Genomic DNA, 21,110 nt, shown 5'->3' with positions numbered 1-21,110 from the left:
ATTTTGTGAATTGTAAACATATGAATAGCAGAATAACTACCAATACTACACTGTACTACCACTGTAAATTATGGAAAGCAAGAGTGACATACTGGCACACAATTTGTCATTCAAATGTAGAATGTTTTTCACAATTTCAAGATATTCATGAAGACTCACACATCATCTTTCTAAAATGTCATGCTTGTCTATTTATGATGGCAGACAGTAGCCCTAGGATAAATCAGTGGTATATTGATACTTCCCCAGCCCTGGAATTCACTTGATAGGAGCTATTTCTAGACTTTATTTGAACCAGTGGGGTAGTGGGTCAAATGTCAACTATCTCTGTGCTTTTCGCAAGTCACACAAGATCAATTGATCAGGGTTACACAGAGCGAAATGAGTGGGAATTCGATTCTATCAGTCTCAGACAATCTCAATCTCAACATCAGAGAAAACATCTCTAATGAGCGTCATCTAATACCACATGTCTGGTTATACAGTCATGCTGATAACGTACTGTAATTGACATATTGACTTGAATAACAACACTGTAAAAATGTTACTGGGAATTGTTGCTATTAGAATTTATTTGACTCAGAAACATGAGCTTCCTCTTACAATGAACAAAACCAAGTCTACCTATAACACAAAATTGTCTCCATAATGACCTCACTAGAATTTTAAAATCCAAGTAGCAAATATTTCTGAGTTGTTAGTACTTCAGCCCCACAGACACGTGAATTGCAGTAAACTGTTTTTCAGAATGGGACTGTAGTGTGTATTTTGCTTTATGCTGCCATGTGGAGTGTTGTTTTCTAGGTACAAGCAGTAAACTCTTGTCTGGCCTCAGTGGGACACAGATTAAGGCCATGTCCCGCTTATTCCCCACTGGAACGGTAGAGCTGTATGTATGTAAAATTGCGGCCAAAATCTATTAAGAAATTAAAACAGCAATAAAGACAGTTGAAGGTTTTTTGGGGGAATGTTTAGGAGAATGAGTCTGAGAGGATTTTGTTCATCTAAAGTGGCTTTTCAAAAAAAAAAAATATTTTCTAAACAGGGAAGGGTTGTAAGGGAAGCCTAAATGTAGACCTCCCTTTCAGTGGCTTTGGGTGGGTTGAATAGGCTTCTGTCTCCTCAGGATAATAATAATAATAATAAACAAAATAATGCATTTTATCTATAAGGCACCATTCAAGACTAAGGTTGCTTCACAGATAAATGTCTGAGGATCTTTTTACCATGAGGCCTCCCGTGTTGGAGAAGACTTTACGGGAGAGTTGGGTGAATGCAAGTGCACAAGGGCTGATGGACAAATGTTAAAAGATTCAGAAGCTGTATCCAACTACTAGGTGCAAGCACTTATGCTAGCATGTAAAAAAATAAACTGTAAACATCTCTGCACTGTCCAGTCCTGCATGAAATACGGAACATTGAAAAAACGAAAAAGTGAACTGAACGAAACTGATGTAACATAATTCATCAATAACTGCTGTACAACCTCCACATTTTTCTATGATGAATTGAAGGAAAAGGGAAAATAGGTTGATCAAATAGAGATGGATTATCTGAATAATTTGATCCCTCGAAGGCTTATACCCCAAATAGAGTCTGGAGACTCCGACACTCTCACAGTGCATGTTCTCTCTAACATATCACCCTCAATTGTTTGACGTTCTTGTTTGTCTCCATAATTTGGTATTTTAAACAAATTTAGCAGTTTTGGCTATAGTTTTAAATTAGTTGGCTGTTTCATGATTAAGTTTATGTAGGCTATAAGGCATCAGAGCTGCTAATGGAGACCATTAGGATGCATTTCAGGATGAAGAACTATCTTGCGCTTTGTCGTTAGATACATTTTAACGACAACTTGCTTGTGAGTCAACTAATCAAAGCAATAATACTACTACTACTAATAATAATAATAACAATATATAGCAATATATAGTAATGATGTAATATGATAAGAACAATATATAGTAATATATAGCAATATAAAATGGTTGATACATAGGCCTATATTTTATGTTTTAAATTGCTTCATTATACTCTTGGGTATCTTCATCTAAAAGGTTAACTTACCTGAATATGTGGTCTCAATGAGGTGCTGTTGAGGTGTAATTCACATCAGAGGGCCTTTATATGCAGAAAAAAGCCACTCCCTCTTCACTTACAACAACTTTGCACACATACAACCAATTGTGTGTATTTGGCACTTGTTTGTGAATGCTTCATGTAGTAACTTAACAGAGCTCTGCCCTGACTTTTGCCAATGCATGCACACAGACAAAATCAAATTTATTAAAGAATAAAAGAGTTAAAAAGTTATTTCAGTATGAGATACTGCCTATAGGAGGCAACTTAATTTTGCAGCAAAAATCATTATCTGTCAGCTAAATGTGCAGTGTTTTGTCACGCTATATCGTGAAACTTGCTGACAATCCGGCATGACTAAGAGGACTAAACTCATGTACAGAAACAGAAATGTGAGCATGTTGATTCGTCATAGCTTTCTGTGGTTCCAACTGTATGCAACCTAGAGGGAAAAATGGGAGAGAAGATGCTGAGCAGGTGCTCAACAGAGGCCACAAGTGAAAAAAAAAAGCGAGAGCGTTTCACCTGAGCTGTCAGAAGCTGAGGAGAGAAATGAAATACGGTAACGTTCTCATACGGGCAGCATATCTCTGTGTGGTGTGTTTTACCGAGATGCAGCATCAGATTTTCAGGCAAGGTATACTGTATGTGGTGTATGTCTTGAAGGATAGTGGTTTCCAGGAAGCAGGCTACAATAAGACAGACTCAGCAGTTTACCTCCTGAACAACTCTGATGGTAGAGGGGTTGTGACTGAATCCTCTATGGCCTTAATTTAACATGGAGTAACATTACACAAAGGTATAACCCTGACATTATCCAAAGGGGCCAGAGGCTCATCTGAATGTACATGGAGCTTAGGAGACGGTTTGAACTAATGGAGAAGGACCTTGTGATGCTTTATTCGAATAGTAGCCTAGAAATAAGAAACTGGTACTGTCATTGGCAAACTTTGTATCTCTGTTGTCCCTGTGTCCCTGCATAAATCTACTTCATATTAGTCCTAGAATTGAAGGTTTCTTTTTAATGGTGAATTTGGCAGTGTATTGTGATGACGATAACACTGAAAATACATTAGTAAGCGCATAACAACAGCAGCCATTGGGTCAAAGATCCTGAACATTTTTATTGTTCTTTTATCTCCGTACAACTTTGGACATATGGATATCCCCCGATAATCCGTGGAAAGAAATTATGGAGAAAAGCATGAGATGCTTAGAGGAAAACCCTGTTACGTCTTTGGAAAGTCCGCGGCGGGGGGTATATGACGCGGGGCCAGGCCCTCACACAAAAACATGGTTACGGCATCTCTGAGACCTGCCATGCCTCTCAAGATCTCTCCTCTCTTCTCTTTAAGAAGGAAAACAACACAAGTGCAAAAAGGTCACTTCTGGGTTTTTTTTCTGGTTTTATTTGGTACAAACTGTGCTGTACTTGTTTAACAGGGCTTTGTTTCCTCTTTGAGCTTCACCTCAATAATAGTTTTGTGGCTTTTTGGCTTCCGTGATAAGGACACATGTTAAACGTGACATGGACTTGGCCGCTTTTTGGGCTTTTTCTCCGTGCACGTTTTTGTACATGCGAATGTGTGTGTGTGTGTGAGAGAGAGAGAGAGAGAGAGAGAGTATGCAAGAGATGCAGGTGTTCGGTGTGTAGGAGGGAGTGCAGGTGTGTGCGTGTGGTTGTGTGTGTGTGTGTGTGTGTGTGTGTGTGTGTGTGTGTGTGTGTGTGTGTGTGTGTGTGTGTGTGTGTGTGTGTGCTAATATTCTGTGGGTTTTCAGATGATTATCAGTGCTCGGTATCAGCTGTGAAAGGATGAAGGTGTAATGTGCTTGAGCTGCTATTCTACAAAGTTCTGCTTCTAAATAAATACATAAATAAATACACATTTCATATGAATGACATTGACAAAAAGGTCAATAAAATGTTTTGAATGTTTTAAATAGTAAAGAATTGACTAATCTAAAAATAAAATTGTATTTTAAGTACAAGGTAGGCTATATAAAATATATCCCCTGGTAAATAGAAATATAAACAGAGGATGCATGGGTAGGAACATGGACAGAGCTAAAATAATAATAATAATAATAATAATAATAATAATAATTAGGAGAGTGTAGTGCACTCCAAGCTCTTACTCATCTATTTAGAACTGAAAAAGAACGATATAGATAACTGACGTTAAAAAGCGTCCTACAACATCTAGTTGGAGCCATTCTTTTGTTTCCACATGCTAATGGAAATACTTATGATAAAGTTCAATAGGCTATGCAAAATGTGTTAAGAGGCAGATTTATCAAATGTCTGAATACTGTTTCTTCATTCCTTATCATTTTCCTCCTTTTGTATTTTCCCACAAGGCCTAGGCCTACTCAGGGGTTTTATCAGGTCCCTTTCCACAGGTGTAAAAAATATCAAGCACCTAGAATGTGCTTGATTAATACACATGTGCAAAGGGACCTAATAAAACCATGAATACAAAGGCCCTGCTTTCTAGGATATCTCAGTAGTTTGGAAAGAACCTCAGTCTAGCAGATGCCAATCGCATAGAAGCAGCTGCATGTATGCCTTCTAGATACAATTACAAACTGATACTACCATCTAGTGGGCTTTTCACTAGGAGGTTAACTGCACCATGAAAGTGAATAAGTCGCCAAGACGACTGTAGCACGAACCTGCAACCGTGATGGCAGTCAACCCCTAAATTGATATTGTTTATAGTTAATATTGCTATTCTCCCTATAGTCTGACCAACGTTTTGAAATTGTTCACTGTTAAATGTAGGCTATCGTTGTATTGTTTTTATTTGTATGTCGCTTTGGATAAAGGAGTCTGCCAAATAGCATACCCATAACCATAATCATAACCTACTGCTTTCAAATGGGCGCGTTCGTAAATTGCCACTCCGTTAGTAGCCTAAATTCTGAATTATCGTGTTTATTTAGAGCGTGTCAGATTGAATGTATGAACGCACCCGTAGCGCTCTATGATCTTTGGGTCACAAATGTAATTTTGTGACGCAACAAACGAACCATGCAGAATTATAGCTGTGCCGCCAAACAAATTTCAGTCCAGTCTCCAAGTCCGGGTTAAGTCTGAAGTAGGCTAGGGTATCGAAGCCCCGGCAGGCTACAGGGCCCACCCACATAAATGACAGGTAGGGTGCGATTTTGTACTCGGACTGGTGCTACTGTCACGTTACGTCCGTATTTTCTGTCGGGGGAAATAAAAGCACCTCAACTGGCTTTTAGAGGGGGGCGTGTATGTTTGGAGCGACCGAAAGTAGGAGGGGGGGAAGAGGCTACCACCAACACGCAGCTATTCCTCTCGTTTTGACCGCGGTCAAATCATGGACACATAATTCTATCTATAAATAGAAACTTATTCTTGTCGATCCAAGCCGAACATCTGCTATGCGCGCAATGCACAGTAAAGTATCGGAATCACTGGGGAATAACGAAGCAGAATTCGCCTCCAACGCTGCTCAGTTCTCCACTGGCGGCGTGCAAGGAGACACGTCCTAACCGGGTCTAGACCTAAAGGGGTGGATGGTTTAAGTTGTAGCCTTCAATAGGTTAACGAGTTGCATTAGAGTGGTTGCAACAAGGGGCATGGCTTATATTAGCTGCTAATCGAAACATGACAAGATGTCACAAAACAATAAATTCTTAGCCATCCCGGATCAAGGCGATCTCTTCGTCCCGGTAGGGAATGGAGGATCTGAGAAGCGCAGCAATTCTCCCGCGGATGACGAGGACGAGGAACCCGAGGATGACATTCGACTCATACCCAGGTCCTCTCCCGTGCCCAGGAAGCGCGGCCCATCAATTGCTGATGAGACAGCGGAGTATATGCGAATTCGACTGGCTTTTAAACGCCGAGTGTCATTCGCCGATGCCACAGGTGGAGAACTCGTGGATGTGAAAGAATTTGTGGCCTTTGATTCAGATGATGATGAAAGCGCCGAAAGATGGGAGGCAGAAGAAGCCCGTTATCGTGCAGCTGTGCGCGAACCGACTTACAGCATGTATCCAGAGTTTCAGGGCTTAACCGGCGATGATTTGAAAGCGTCGGTGCGCACCCACAAAGTAGAAGTGGAACCTGTGTCTTCTGACCCTGATGATCCGCTGACATTCTCCGGAACAATTCGTGTTCTCAATATTTCGTTCCATAAGTCAGTGTATGTGCGCTCTACCATGGACGGTTGGGGCACCTACTTTGATTGTCCGGCAGATTATGTGGAAGGCTCTTACGATGGAGAATCCGACCAGTTCTCATTTAAATTGTCGTTTGCTCAACCTTACCTTTTCCACGGCGCGCGAATTGATTTTGTAGTGCGTTATGAAACGTCAGATGGAGAGTTCTGGGCTAACAACAACGGCAGGAATTATTCGGTTACACTTATTGTTACGTTTGAAGACCGTGCAACTCACGCCTCTGCCATGGATATGCATAACGTACGAGGTATACTTAAGCCGCCAAGACCTGGGTAAGTATTTTGAGTAGCCTAGTGAGTATTTTGACCGGTTAACCTAGAGCACTAGCAGCGGAACATATTGTACTATGTTGCCATGCGCGCTCTCTCTCTCTCTCTCTCTCTCTCACACACACACACACACACACACACACACACACACACACACACACACACACACACACACACTGTTGAGTGGGGAATTGAATAAAGGCAACCGCCTCTTCCTTAATTATAATATACCCCCAGTGGCATTATTATCAGTGCCTTTGCTGCTCTCAACGGAGCGTGAGCCTTGCCTGGCACTAACTGTAGCCTACTGGCTGCTACGTGTTTTCAGGCAGGTTCGTCTCCGAAGAGGAAATGCAAACGAAAGCCATAACACTTCGCATATGGTCAGAGATGACAAACGTCACTAGTCTGTCAAGTCATTCCACTTGCAGAACATCCAGATCTGGCCTTCAGTCGATAGTGCACACACCCCTCAGAATGGCAACAATCCAGGAGTGTGAGAGGAGCTTGAAAATAGGACAAGGCAGGTGTCGCTTTTAGCCTGATTTACCCCTGACCTTTCTGCGGCAAGTGGTGGGAGACAGAAAGAGAGAGGAGTGGGAGACTGGGCTGACTGACTTCCTGCTCTGACTGCAGTGGTGTCTGTGACGAGGGCTGAGTGATCATCATTTTCCTCCTCGGTATAGCGACTAACCCCCCACCCACACCCCATCCCTGACACACACACACACACACACACACACACACACACACTAGGCCTACCCTTTCAAACCACATCATCATTCAGTGCGTTTAACGTGAAAGGGCAAAAAAGAGTGGGGCCCAAACGGATCCATACATGACAAGCCATAAAGGTTAGCTACATTGTAAAGCGTACCTTACCTAGTCTAAGCAGTCAAAGGTGGATTCCAGTATGGCAGTTCAAAGGATGTGGGTGTAGCACCTTCACATGTGATGTTACTGAAGTAGGCTAAAGTTACTCGGGCATGTTCTAGACTGCTAAGTTGTCAAATCTACAATTGACAGCTATAATATTATTTCTCTTGTGCATTTGTGCATGTGATCTTACTTGTGCACTTATCATACCGGTGTGTCAGGTTAACATTTCATACACCAAGCAGAGACTAGCACTTGATGTGCTATGTGTGTCATATGTTACTCATGCAGTTTATAGGCTATTTATTTTATCATTCTCATAGATCTACTGCAATACCACACGCAGATGCCGTGCAAAACGACTGCGTTTCTTTGGAGTGATAACAAAAGAGGACCGACTAAGATGCTCCGCATTGTGGATACATGGCCCAGCAGATTTACAGGGTGCTAATACGATGGCACCTCGCAAACCACATAGGTGACCACGAGCAAGAGCGAGAGGCCATCACGCGAAGCCAAGTATCCTAGCAAAGGGTAATTAGAGCAGGTTTTGGGCGACTGTGTTTGGTCAGGTATACCGCGTGATTTGTCATCCGCATGAGGTCACATGTAAGGGGAAAAGGGTGAAGGTTTTGAGGGGGCGCGGCAGGTGGAGGAGGGTAGGGTAAGATGGGGCGGGGACGGATAGAAGGCTAGGAGTGTGTGTGTATGGGGGGGGGGGGGGGGGGGGTTCAGGACAGTCCTCAGAATCTCTGAGGTCCTACGCTGAAGCAGCTGAGATGGTATCACTGGAGGCAAATGCCACCAGGGTCATCGTGACTTTCCACTGGCGGCTCTTAAAAGGAACGGCAACAGGAACAGGCATGTGTCTCGTAGGACCTGGCCTTCTGAGGAAAAAGGTCACGTAAACGTACACCGTAAATTGCCACAACTTACTACTGAGTCGTATAAGAGACCGGTTTCACCCTTATGGCCATTGCGTAGAAGTGCATGTGATAATGGCGACTCTGAGCCAATGTTTCATCAGTGACTTTTTATTAGTTCATATCATGCAATCCCCCCCTGCCCCCAATAATGATGAAATAGACAACACGTTACTACTCTCCACTCCAAATTGGCTAAAGGTATTTTTAGCTTCCAGTGAGAAGAGTTTCTTCTCCTCCATTGCCAGATTACAGCACAGCCTTTCTGTGATCTTCACTACACATTAATCTCACCATCTTCCACTAAAAGAATCCTTGTAGAGCCTTACATCCCACATCAACTCCCATAGGAGTCAGTGCCAAAGGCTAAATGTGCCTGCTGTTGACCAAATTAGGCCTGTGCATTCTGATGTTTACCTACATATTCTCAAGTCATACATGACCACTACATTCGTCTAATTGTTTGAGTTGGCTGAGTGGCATGGAATGTGATCTTTTCAAACGACCCTCTGTTCCTCCTCCAGAATGGACTATGATGACTCTGAGGACTACGATGATGAAGGTACATGTGAAAAGGCCCGATTTAGCCATTTCGACACAGCGCTGAAAGCTGCTGTCAGCAACGTAGTGCATGAACACTTAAAGGTTAAAAGTTTGCAACTGTGGCGCAAGAAACGCCTAGGAATCACACTTACCATGGATATTACTCTATAAATCTGTGGTAAAGAGCTTGCCTGTACATTTTGTACTAAAATGGCATGACGTCTTTCCACACGTAAAGTAGCTCTTATAAAACATGTTTTTTATTTTGTTATTTTGCTGAGCCCTTACAGTAAATTGTGTTGACTGTTGACAAACGATGATTGTCTAAACTATAAATAAACATGAATGAGTTTTACAGAGCTATTTTAATCAGTGACAGCTAGTTAGGTTACCTGGCATGGCATGGCATTGCATGCTGTTGAAGCAACGTGTTGAATGACTGGAATTGTGTGGTCACTGTTTCCATGAACGATGCAAAACAGAGCGAAGACAATAACGTTTTTATGAGCACACAAATGGAACCAACAGTTGCAGGTCAGGACCATGAGGAGCAATTAGGCTAACGGAATCTGACAAGAATTGTTTTGTAAGACATGTGGTTTTCACCTTTCGTCCTGGACATGGTTAGACAGCAATTGAATCAAATAGATGTTCTAAGAAGAGGTCTGGGACTCTCTTAGGCATGGTAATCAACACCTAGGGGCCTAATTTTAATGACACAGTGCAAAGTCTTAAGTCTAACTAAAGCTAATTTAATCTCAAATCAAGGAAAGTGTGCCAATTCGCGATTTTAAACACTATAGACATGACCTTAAAGGGATAGTTCGGGTTTTAAGACACGAAGTTATATGGGTTCCCTGTCAGCAACGTTGTGCATCAGCACTGACTTACCCCCCGACAGCGTCCTGTGAGCCGAGATCCAGCCGGTTTTTGATCGTTTTTGATGCCGGACTATTTTCTTCAGCAAGTTTCTGGGGTCACGAAAGTAAAGTGTTTTTCTTCTCAAAACCATATGCGTTCAACAGAGTGATATATTTGCACCACAAAAACGTTGTCCAGCTGTCAGTAGCGCGCAGTGATAAGAATCGCGAAAAATAAGTAGGCCTAGGCCTAAGTGATAACGAGGTTTGAATTTTTCCTGGACAACGTTTTTGTGGTGCAAATATATCACTCTTTTGAACGCATATGGTTTTGAGAAGAAAAACACTTTACTTTCGTGACCCCAGAAACTTGCCGGACTACTTTCTTCAGCATCAAAAACCGGCTGGATCTCGGCTCACAGGACGCTGTTGCGGGGTAAGTCGGTGCTGATGCACAACGTTGCTGACGGGGAACCCATAACTTCGTGTCTTAAAACCCGAACTATCCCTTAACCACAAACACTGATGGGTCAGCCCTGTGCTCCCACATGTGTATTCATGGGTTTCATCAGGTCCCTTGCCACAGGTGTATTAAATCAAGCCCCATGCATTCTGTATTCATAAACTAGGTGCTTGGTTTTATACACCCGTGGGAAGAACCTGATGAAACATGAATAGTTCATGCGCGAGAATTCTGCTTGTTGATGACTTGATGATTTCTTGTTGTTTTGAAAGTGGCTGTGGTAAACGGCAGTAGCAACACCTGCAAACATCTAACATTTGCAGTTGGAGGAATATGTAAATTTATACAGCAAAGGTAAATACATTGTTTCCTGACTGCCCGATGTGGTTTATTATCAGTTTGTAAAGGTTAGACGAAGTAGGAAGTAATGTTACGATTCCCTGAGCAATGTGATTGGGCTGGCCGTGCCAATGTCTACTCCATTACATAACATTTCCCAATGAAGAGAACCCAGGCTGTCTTCATGAAGTGAAACAGAGTAGTGAGTCTGGTGAAACCAACTACTGAAATTGCACATCAGCAGGAGGCCATGGGCTCATAGGTTTTGGTAATAGGAACTGAAATGCGATACATTTACCATCAAAATGCAGTGCTGCATCAAAGTGCTCATTTAAACTCTTTACCACAATGCACAGCACTGTTTGAGCTGCATACAATGTACTTCACGCTGCATAGTATGATGAAATCATGGCAGGTTGTTCAGATTAAGAACACTTTTATATTTTCAGAATAGGTCTCTGGAGTCCTTTGCTTTTAGTTTAGAAGATATATTAAGTGAAAGCATGATTACGGTGCTAGTGGAGTGACTTGGGGGGAAAATGGGGAAATGTTTTATTGTGGCCTCATCAGAGTCGACTTCCTGTTGAGTCATTAGATGGTTTCCTGTTCTCCTGTTTTAACACAGGGGCTAGAGGGGAGCCAGAGAACCAGCTACGTCCGGTGCACCCTGTGATCGTTCATCCTGAGATGGACATAGACGTAAGTAGGCCTGCCACAGTACCACTCAGGCACTTAATCCAGAAAGAGAACACTCAACAATGCCTTCTTAAATATTATTCTATCCATCAAACTATTTTTAATATTCTAGAGTAAAATACAGTGATGTACTGTAGGCATAGAAAATCACAATATTCACCTTACATGTGGTAGATGTTTAATATAATATAAAACAGTTGTAAAAGTGAAATTGAAAGGTCACTCAATTTGTATTTCAACACATATCTTTTCAACATCAATATCCTAGAGAAATAATGAATAGTCGTGCTTGTTAGTGGTCCAATTGTTTGATGGATATTATAGCACACACACTGATTCCACAGCTGGCTGTAATTGTGTAACTCTTATTTAAATATATAAAACTGCTCTCGGACTTAACCAAATATGTCATACAGTGTTTTAAGGGCTGACAAATTCTGCAATACTGGATGTTGATTAAACAACATTTATTTCACAAGACTTACAACAGACACAAACAACATAGCATTGACGCAACACTTGTGAAAAAGGAAAGTTAAAATAAATACCTACATACATAGTACATGACACAGATGCAGAAATACATGCATAATACAAACGAGCACAGAAATTAAATACATTCATTGTTGTTCTAATTATAACTCAGGAACATCATGTTGACAAATGTATCTGATGTAAAATACTATTTGCTTATTGCTGGCAGAATTAACCCTGATAATGTGTATGTATGTATAGATGTTTGTGCATCTAATTAGTTTATGTACATGTGACTATATGTTTGCGTCTCTTGTTAATATGTTTGTGCTGTACATATAGGCTGTATGTCTGTTAAAGTAAAAAATGTTATAAAAGCACAAATATCCGCTGTTTCTGGGTCGTTATGTTGGCTTCATTTATAAAGAGAATGGAAACATCATTAAAATCATTAAAAAATGATTCATTCAGACCAGCTTTGCTGCTAATCTCACGTCATTCAGTTATAATGTCAAGATTAAACATATTCGTCCACTTCTACAAACTGACAATTTAAATAATAATTTCAGATACTGCAGATATACATTTGAAACTTGTTATATTTCATATTTAATATGCCATATTATATATCTCATAAAATATTCTAATGAAATTCTTTTCCCATTGCTAATAATGTTCCTCCTAATGGTTATGTTGGTTTTTTCCTGTTTCACCTCAATGGCTGTTTTTCTGTTGAACACAGCTTATTGAAGCTTCCGCAAGACATTAGGTAATGTGCACAGAGCTCGTTAACTGTCTGTTGTTAGTTCGTCAACTGTCTGTCACCTGCATGCGCTGACCATGCCCCCCCCCCCGCCCCCCCCCCCATTCACCCATGCATCTCCCAGATGTATTAATATCGTGATAGAAACAATAACAGAGGATGGCCTCTCACAGCCTGATTCATCTAAAAATCATCCTTCTTAATCCTGCCCCTGTGAAGCCACACTACAGCATGGTTTAGTCTCCCAGCTTGAACACACTGGATAGAACTCAGCTGATAGTGTGTTGTATTGGCTAAGTGGAATGTGTTCAGATTCTTCTGTTTCCAGCAAAAACAACAGTGACGACAGGAACAGGATTGAAGAATGCTCATGAAATAGATCTAAATAATGTGAATTAATACTCTTTCATACACTTTCAGTGATCACCTGGAATTACAACACTGGACTGTGCTTCCAAAATTGGAAAAATGGAAACCTGTTCTTAAAACACATTACAATCATACATATTAATATTAATCATTAAACATTTTGCATTTCATACAGTATGCCATTGTAGTTAATGGTAGTAATTTAGTGTCCACTTAAAGGTGCAGTCAGCAATTGTGCATGTCATTGCATTTTTCTTATTTTTATGTTATACTTAAAAGTTCTTAGCAGATGCTTGTCCAAACAATTTATTGTTTATTTTAATCAAGGACCAAACCAAACACACCAGGGAGGTATATCACCCCTCCCTTCAGCATTCTCAGAGAAACTTCAGACAGTGTTTTGTTTTTGTTTGGGGGACAGGCTGACCCCAATTTGTTTGTTTCCAGTTTTTCGGAGCCTGAGCTGCCTACAGAGACCCTTTTTTTCCACAGTGTACGGGATGGGCAGCTAGTGGATCATGAGTTTGCTGAATGTGACAATCACGTACGATTGCTGACTGCATCTTTAATAATGAAATAAATACGATAATCAACAATCGAATAAAACATAAATAAATACATTTACATCTGTGTCATAATACAGGTACATGTTTTTAATCTAAAACAAAAACTTAATTTATCACATATCCAGAAGAGTTCTAATTAATGTTTCTGTAGGGTATAAATTCATACACATATTGTAACTGTATTACAAACTGAATTTAAGGATGATTTGCAGAATGACAAGTAGAATCAGTTTCTGTTATGCTTGGCTACTTGATTTTTGTCAAGTGTGTTTGTGTTTTATGACAACACAATATATCAACAGGAAACATTTCTGCCTTATATCCTGTATTAATTTGATTTGAAACATTCCAGTGCCATAATATGTGTGTGTATTGTCTTTTAATTTGACTTTGAATATACATTAGATGTCAAAATGTTGACATCTTTGCTTTTCATGTACTGTATGTCTATAGGAGCTTCATTGCCACACTAAATGACGCATGGTTGTGCACTGATGTGCAGTTATGTGATGCATTGTGTTCAACAGAGGTGTACTTTGAATATACAGTGAGGAGAAAATGTATTTGATACCATGCTAAAGTTGCCTAAAAAGAGGAATATAAAATCGTCATTTGACAATTGATCTTAATGTCTTAATTCAAAAATTGAGTAAAAATAAAACCGCTAAGTACGCCAATTTTCTTTGTGATGGAAGAATGTTTCGTAAATAAATAAATGTTCTTCCTAAATGCTAGGGGGAAGTAAGTATTTGACCCCCAATGTAACCCTATGGGAATTCAACACATAGGGTTAACATAGGGGCGGGCAGATTTTTATTTTTTAAGGCCAGCTATTTTATGGATTCAGGATATTATGCATCCTGATAAAGTTCCCTTGGCCGTTGGAATTAAGATAGCCCCACATCATTACATACCCTTTACCATAGCTAGAGATTGGCATGGTGCTTTTTCCAGTAGGCCTATTAGCCTGTTTGATGTTCATTGAGCTCAATGCAAATCAAACAGGCTAATAGGCCTACTGGAAAAAGCACCATGCCAATCTCTAGCTATGGTGAAGGGTATGTGATGATGTGGGGCTATTTTAATTTCAAAGGCCAAGGGAAATTTATCGGGATGCATAATATCCTAGATCCATGAAATAGCTGGCCTTTAAAAATAAAAATCTGCCTGCCCCTATGTTAACCCTATGTGTTAAATTCCCATAGGGTTACATAGGGGGTCAAATACTTCCTTCCCCTAGCATTTAAGGAAAACATTTATCTATTTACGATACATTCTTCAATCACAAAGAAAATTGGTGTCCTTGGCGGTTTGATTTGTACTAATTTTTTGAGTTAAGGCATTAAGATCAATTGTCAAATGATGATTTTATATTCCTGTTTTAGCAGGGTATCAAATACATGTGCTCCTCACTGTATATATAATTATGTTTAACGATTTGACTGTAAGAAGCATGGGGATATGTACATAGTGAAGAAACCCAGTACGCCAAGAATGCTCACTATATGTTGAGACTGAATAGAGGCTCCTTTATTTGGCTCTCTTGGGAGACAGCCAATGGGAATTGAAGTAAATGGGAGGACACAAAGCACTTCCTGGCAAATTCCCTTAACTACAGAAGCTGAAAATATCCATGCACTATGTGAGGGGAAGTCAACTAAGAATGTGGATCACCAAAACCTCTTCTGTGGTCTTTTTGACATTACGTATTCAAACAAACACCCAAGACCATGTCACACAAATTATATAGGGTGTTTGTTTTGTTTATTATCCTTTTTAAAAAAAAAAGAAATCCTCATACATTTCTATTGTCTATTGTGTAAATGTCACCTGCCTTTTGTTTTGAATAATGGTTCACTGAGCACCCCTGATGAGTCAGTTTACTGCTTCAGCATGGTGTCTGAAGGCTCAGTACTAATTCTTTGGTTCTTGTTCTCAAACGTCAGGGTTCCCACTGTCAGGAAAAAATTGTGTATTTATTTCTTTAAAAAATTATTCCCATGCCGAGCCTGCAGACATTTTGGATTATAGTGGATATGTACGAAAGCTCTTTGAAAAGCAATGCCATGTTATTTTTATGTGTAAGTGGCATGGTATTATTATTGATTTCATGTTTTTCTTTTCTTTTAATATAACTAAATATAATTTTTGGTGTTAACGTGTACGTATCAAAATATTTTATTGATTCTTAAAGCTACCAGATTTCATAGGAGCCAGTTTTTGTGCTCTGCATGATCAAACCTGTGATAAATGGTCATGAATAGTCACAAAACCTTTGTATTTAGGTTAAGGAACCCTGATTATTGTCATTAGCTGGGATTATTGTATCTGTGTTTGTCTGTTGCTTGTATTGCCTGTCACTCTCTGCCTCTGTATTACAGGTGGGAGGTCAGGAGCAGGGATCTCTCTCCAGCACAGACCCTTCGCAAACAACAACAAAAACAACAACAACAACAACTGCAGCAACAACAACAACAATAACAGAAGGCACACCCTATTTTAGCACTACCACTGACCTGACTGCTCCAACCACTGAGTGGAGCCCATGCGTTCAGCAAGACACCACAACTCAAGCCAGCACTTCCCTGCCACTGCCAGGACCAGAACTTGGATCAGACCTGAACCACCCACCACAACCACGGCAAGAGAGCCAAGACAGTGAACCAGCAGTCCAGGATGAAGTCCAAGATGTAACTTCAGTCCCAGCATGTCATGGTGAGTTATCAGCCCTGGCACAACACACTATCGCTGAAGACAACCTTGGATTGAGGTCACCCTCAGAGACCAGAGACACAGACCCTAAGCCTGAAGTAGCAACAGACATACCTCATCAATCAGACCTTCTTGCCCGAGCTCCCCCGTGCCTGTCACTGGGTGAAGAAATGGATGAGAATAAGCACAAAGACACAAGGCTCATGTCTGCTGAAGAAATGGATGCGAACAAGGACAAAGACACAAGGCTCACATCTGCTGAAGATATGGATGCGAACAAGGACAAAGACACAAGGCTCACATCTGCGGAAGATATGGATGCGAACAAGGACAAAGACACAGGGCTTACATCTACTGAAGAGATGGATGCGAACAAGGACAAAGACACAAGGCTCACATCTGCGGAAGATATGGAGGAGGATTTTGAGGAGCTCACAGCGTTAGCAAAGCAGGAGCCTGAGATCGAGGAGAAGATTGACACCAGTGAGAGGTTTGAAGGGTCAGAGGAGGAGCCTATAGAGGTCGAGAAGACCGATAACAGTGAGAAGTTTGAGGCATCAGAGGAGGAGCCTGGAGAGATCGAGGAGAAGATTGACACCAGTGGGAGGTTTGAGGGGTTAGAGAGAAGCACCATCACAGAGTTGGAGTCACCAACAAGCTCGGACATCCTTGAGGAACATGTGAGAAATGGGAGCACAGAAGTCGTTGGAGTGGAAATTGTTCTGGAAGAAAATGCTGACCTCGAGGAGGTCCCTCGGGTGAGCCTGGGCAGTCAGTCGGAGATCTCTTGGGGCCCAGAGCTCCGACCGACAGAAGAGTCTGTTCAAGCTGCAGGAGAGGTTGTGTCTTCCTCAGCAGCAAGCCGTTCACTGCCAACCCACCAAAGCCCCATCCACCCAGGGCCAACAGGCGAAGACAATACAGCCCTGAGCCAGGTCTCTCTCTCTGATACCATCTCTGATGCTGACAAGTCACCAAGACCACTGCAGCACCCGAAGAAGCCATATGAGCCACCTGCATTAGAGGAATCAACTGCCTCCTTGGATTCAGAATATACCAGTCATGAAGATTTGGCAGTTACGTCCGCTCCCAGACCAGACGAACAGAAAAACTTTGCAGAAGAAATGGCCTTGCCACAGTATCTCACCATAGACTCCCACACAACTACACTATCAACCAGAGATGCATCCCACGTCCCAGAGGAAGACTATCTTGACGTCCCTGCTGGTACTAAGGAGAAGAAGTCCCCTGTTGAAGCCTCCTGTCCAGCCATCCTGACCCCGGGGGTCCCCGAAAATGCACTGGAGTTGCCCGGAGACTCAGTGGGCACCCTGGACGGTCCCGTCAGCATCTGGAGGACTCTGAGACCTGCCATGTTTGGCATGAGTGTGGTCACCTGTTCCATCGCAGCCGTGCAAGAACCCAGCATTCTCCTCGTACTGGGACTCTACTTAATTGTTCACTGTTTCTGATCCATCTTCCTTTCTTTCCTTTTTTTGCTATTCTTTCTTCACTTTTATCTTCTTGAGTGCCTTATTGATCAGTCCAAACCTATCACCAACATACATTGCAATGTTTGAATTGACACATTTCAGTTTCTTTCATTCATTTCAAACCCATAAGCACCCATAAATATGCATACTTTATATATTTTTTAAGTTATACGTCAGTGCAGTTTCATCTCTACTAACTCTGGTCTTTAACCAATGCACAATTTCAGTAACTTTTTGCATTAATATTTCAGGTCCACATGACAAAGCAGCTAAATGTAGCAATCACCAATCATATCCGAAACCACATCTTCAAAAATCTTGAATGGTGCACTCAATACTGTAACAACATTCATAACAATGGCGATCTAGTCTACGTGTAGGGTGAAGTCAATTATATTTACACTTTAACATTGGCAGTGTAATGAAAGTGTCTGGCGGTTTTTGCCTGGGATGTGTGTTTTCTGAAGGTTTTAAGCATGGTATATGATACGCAGTGGGTGCCATATTAAATTAATTATGATCCCAATTTAATACATTTGAATGAATTGGGGAAAAAAGGATACAATTATACAAAACATACAATCATGGCTGGCTTTTATGTAAAAAAACTACAAATATGGCAGGCTTCCCACTGGCGATGAGTGTGAGGGCATCCTGTTGAAGGATATCTGTGCATGAAGTGAATGGTCTGTGACGTGCTGGAAACGTTGGAGAGGACGTTGAGACAACAGAGATGGAAGTAATGTCTAGGATCAGACATATTTTCCCCATGTATGTTTATTTTCCCATAAGTAGTTATATTTTTGTGCATAGAAAAAGTATTTAAATCAAAGGCCAGCAATAAATCTCCTTTATGAAAGTAATTTAAAGAGGATAGGCACGTGGTTGACATAATATGTGCCAATAAATGGTTTGATAGATGGTTTGCCGAGATTAATGGTAAATTTCCTTTTGTGTGTGTGAGTGTGTGTGTGTGTGTGCTGTGTGATGAGTATTCTCTGTGTGTGTGCGCGTGTGTATGTATGTATTTGTGAATATGTGTTCCTGTTATAAATACTCTTCAGATATAATGTATTACATTCAATATCACTGCATGGATAACATGTTTCTCGTCTTACAAGAAGTGTTTCATTTACACTAAAACTGTTGTATTCAGCCATTAACCAACAAAAAAAGCACTGTTTTAACCATATCTGAATTGATGTGATTTGTCATATTCTTTGAGTGTCCCATTGAGTGTTGGGAGTGTATATGCAACAAACCTAACTCAAATCTCACTGTGGTATACATGTTGAATCTGGGACTGCAATTTCACGATTAAACATGTTCAACAGCACCAAAGCGTGATCATGCATGCAATTGACCCCTGCACCCTTCACACGGTTTTTGGCTGTAGGAGTAGGCGTACAGTAAGGAGAATCCTTTACATGTTTACATTTGCAGGCTAAGGCAGGAGTTTTTATGTGTGTATGTATTAGAGGCAGCTCTTGTGCTTGTGCACACAGACTGGATGGGATTCATTTAAATGACCTATGCCACTGATATCGCTGGAAAGGTCACACATTGCATAGAAGTCAAGGCTTCATGTTACTGGGGAGGCAGGCCACCATTGTAAACTGAGACAGGTGTGAGGGGACGACAATCCCTGGGGCTCAGACCGCCCACTTCAGGCCCTGTGTGTGTTTGATCCGTCACTGTTCTGTAGGCTATTTATTAGATTATGTAGAAGGGCAACATACATTTCTCATTGTTTACTGAGAGCATTTATATAAGGTCACTGAAAATGATTTATTGATTTCTTTAAAGACAAACATAAATGATATAAACATTGTTGCAATCTTTGAAAAGCACATTGTAAAACACATTAAAGATGACATAGAATGGATGAACGAAGTACTTTACCTTGTTCTCTGATGTTAACACAGAAGGCATGCAACTTTGGCCTGTCAACAACATGCTCACATGCTGGTTTACAAGCTGATTTACAACCTTATCATTACTATGGGGAATAATAATACGACCCATTTTGGCAGATATCTAGCGCCCCCTCATGCTTATCTGGCACCCACTTCAATAATTAAGTGAGTTGTACGCTGATGGGCTTCCTGTTCTGGTATTTTCATTCTGTGCCATCCTTAATTCAATAATCTGGGGCACATTGTGTGTAAGCTGCAGGACAGTGTTTTATGCAAGTTAAAAGAAACTAAACCATATAAAAACCATATTAACTGTGCCCGTGTATTAACCTTTTGCAAAATCAATGTATAAACACGGCTAATAGTCTGGAAATGACTGTACACGTTTTTAAAACTACACTCAGTACACTACAGTTTTATACTAATGTATAATCCATAAGTGTCTCCCTCACAGTATGAGTCAATCTTGGGAATAGGTCTACCTTCTCAATGTGTTAATGTTATTTTGGATGCTGGGTGTGGATGCAAGCCTTAAACGTCGTGCAGCGTATTTAAACCTTAAATAAATAAAAGATTTATTTTAATCTAGTAGGGTAACGTGACATGGTACAGGAAAAGACATCTCTCTGTCCAGTTGTTTGGGCTATGGGATCTAAATTATGATTTAGGAAACTGCTGTCATATTGTGGCAGATTTACTACTGTGAGGGGAGAAGTCATTTATTGGTCCCCTGTGCACATGTACAAGCATGAGACTTACATAACTATATGGAGGAACACATAGACTCATTGCTTTCTGTGTAATTTTGTTTGTATGTTTTCAGATGCTAAACCACTGAAATATTAACAAATTGAAACAGTCCTGAGGGTGTATCGGAATAACAACTCCAGATTAGAGAAGTTTGAAGCGTATATGGAAATAAAAAGCAAAGCAAAAAAGCAACTGTGAAGATTTAAGTGAAGTGAGCTCTATTTGGGGCTTTTTGGCTACTCTGTCGCTCCCTGAATAAACTGTTGCATGCCCCTCTAAACAAAGGCTGCTTTCTTTATCTCAGCAATGCAGTTGCTGCATGTCTGAGAGGCCTCTTATTTCTTCTATGTGCAAATGTGATTTCTGAAGAGCCAAATCAGATTTTAAAAGCATGGAAAATTAGTAAACGTGGACATTTAAACAAAAGAAAAGAAAACAAACAAACCAAAAAAACACCACCACAAACCAAACACTTCATTTGGATTTGCACAGAAAACTGTAGTGGAAAATGAAAACGCTGGCATGGAGAAGGCTGAACATTGTCTCACATTTTTGTTACAACCATTCAGCCACATAATACAGGCATCAGCTGCCTCTCAGCTGCGTAGATCCTGACACAAAAACATGGCGATGGGCATAAATTGCAAATTCATGAGCATGCAGCCACCATGTTTGTTTTTCTTCAGCAACACAAAGGCAAATGATGACGCAAATGATTACAAGGGGAAAATGAACGGTCAGAGCACTGGACTGTATTGAGTCTTGCAGAAATGTTGCGGAAAAGCCGGAGATAAATACAATGCA

The 21,110-nt window shown here is 40.8% G+C and overlaps 1 protein-coding gene across 1 annotated transcript; it reads left to right on the top strand.

Annotated features, from left to right (window-relative positions):
- The first annotated feature begins 5,444 nt into the window (after window positions 1–5,444).
- On the top strand, window positions 5,445–18,573 carry si:ch211-167b20.8 (uncharacterized). The gene is made up of 4 exons (XM_062541779.1): window positions 5,445–6,566; window positions 8,887–8,924; window positions 11,193–11,266; window positions 15,817–18,573. The coding sequence occupies exons 1-4, from the start codon at window positions 5,725–5,727 to the stop codon at window positions 17,617–17,619; spliced, it is 2,757 nt and encodes a 918-aa protein (XP_062397763.1). The 5' UTR covers window positions 5,445–5,724; the 3' UTR covers window positions 17,620–18,573.
- Window positions 18,574–21,110: the final 2,537 nt, after the last annotated feature.

This window comes from Sardina pilchardus, chromosome 7 (assembly GCF_963854185.1).
Source record: "Sardina pilchardus chromosome 7, fSarPil1.1, whole genome shotgun sequence".
NCBI lineage: Eukaryota > Metazoa > Chordata > Actinopteri > Clupeiformes > Clupeidae > Sardina > Sardina pilchardus.
This window is presented reverse-complemented; position numbering and strand designations above follow the sequence as displayed.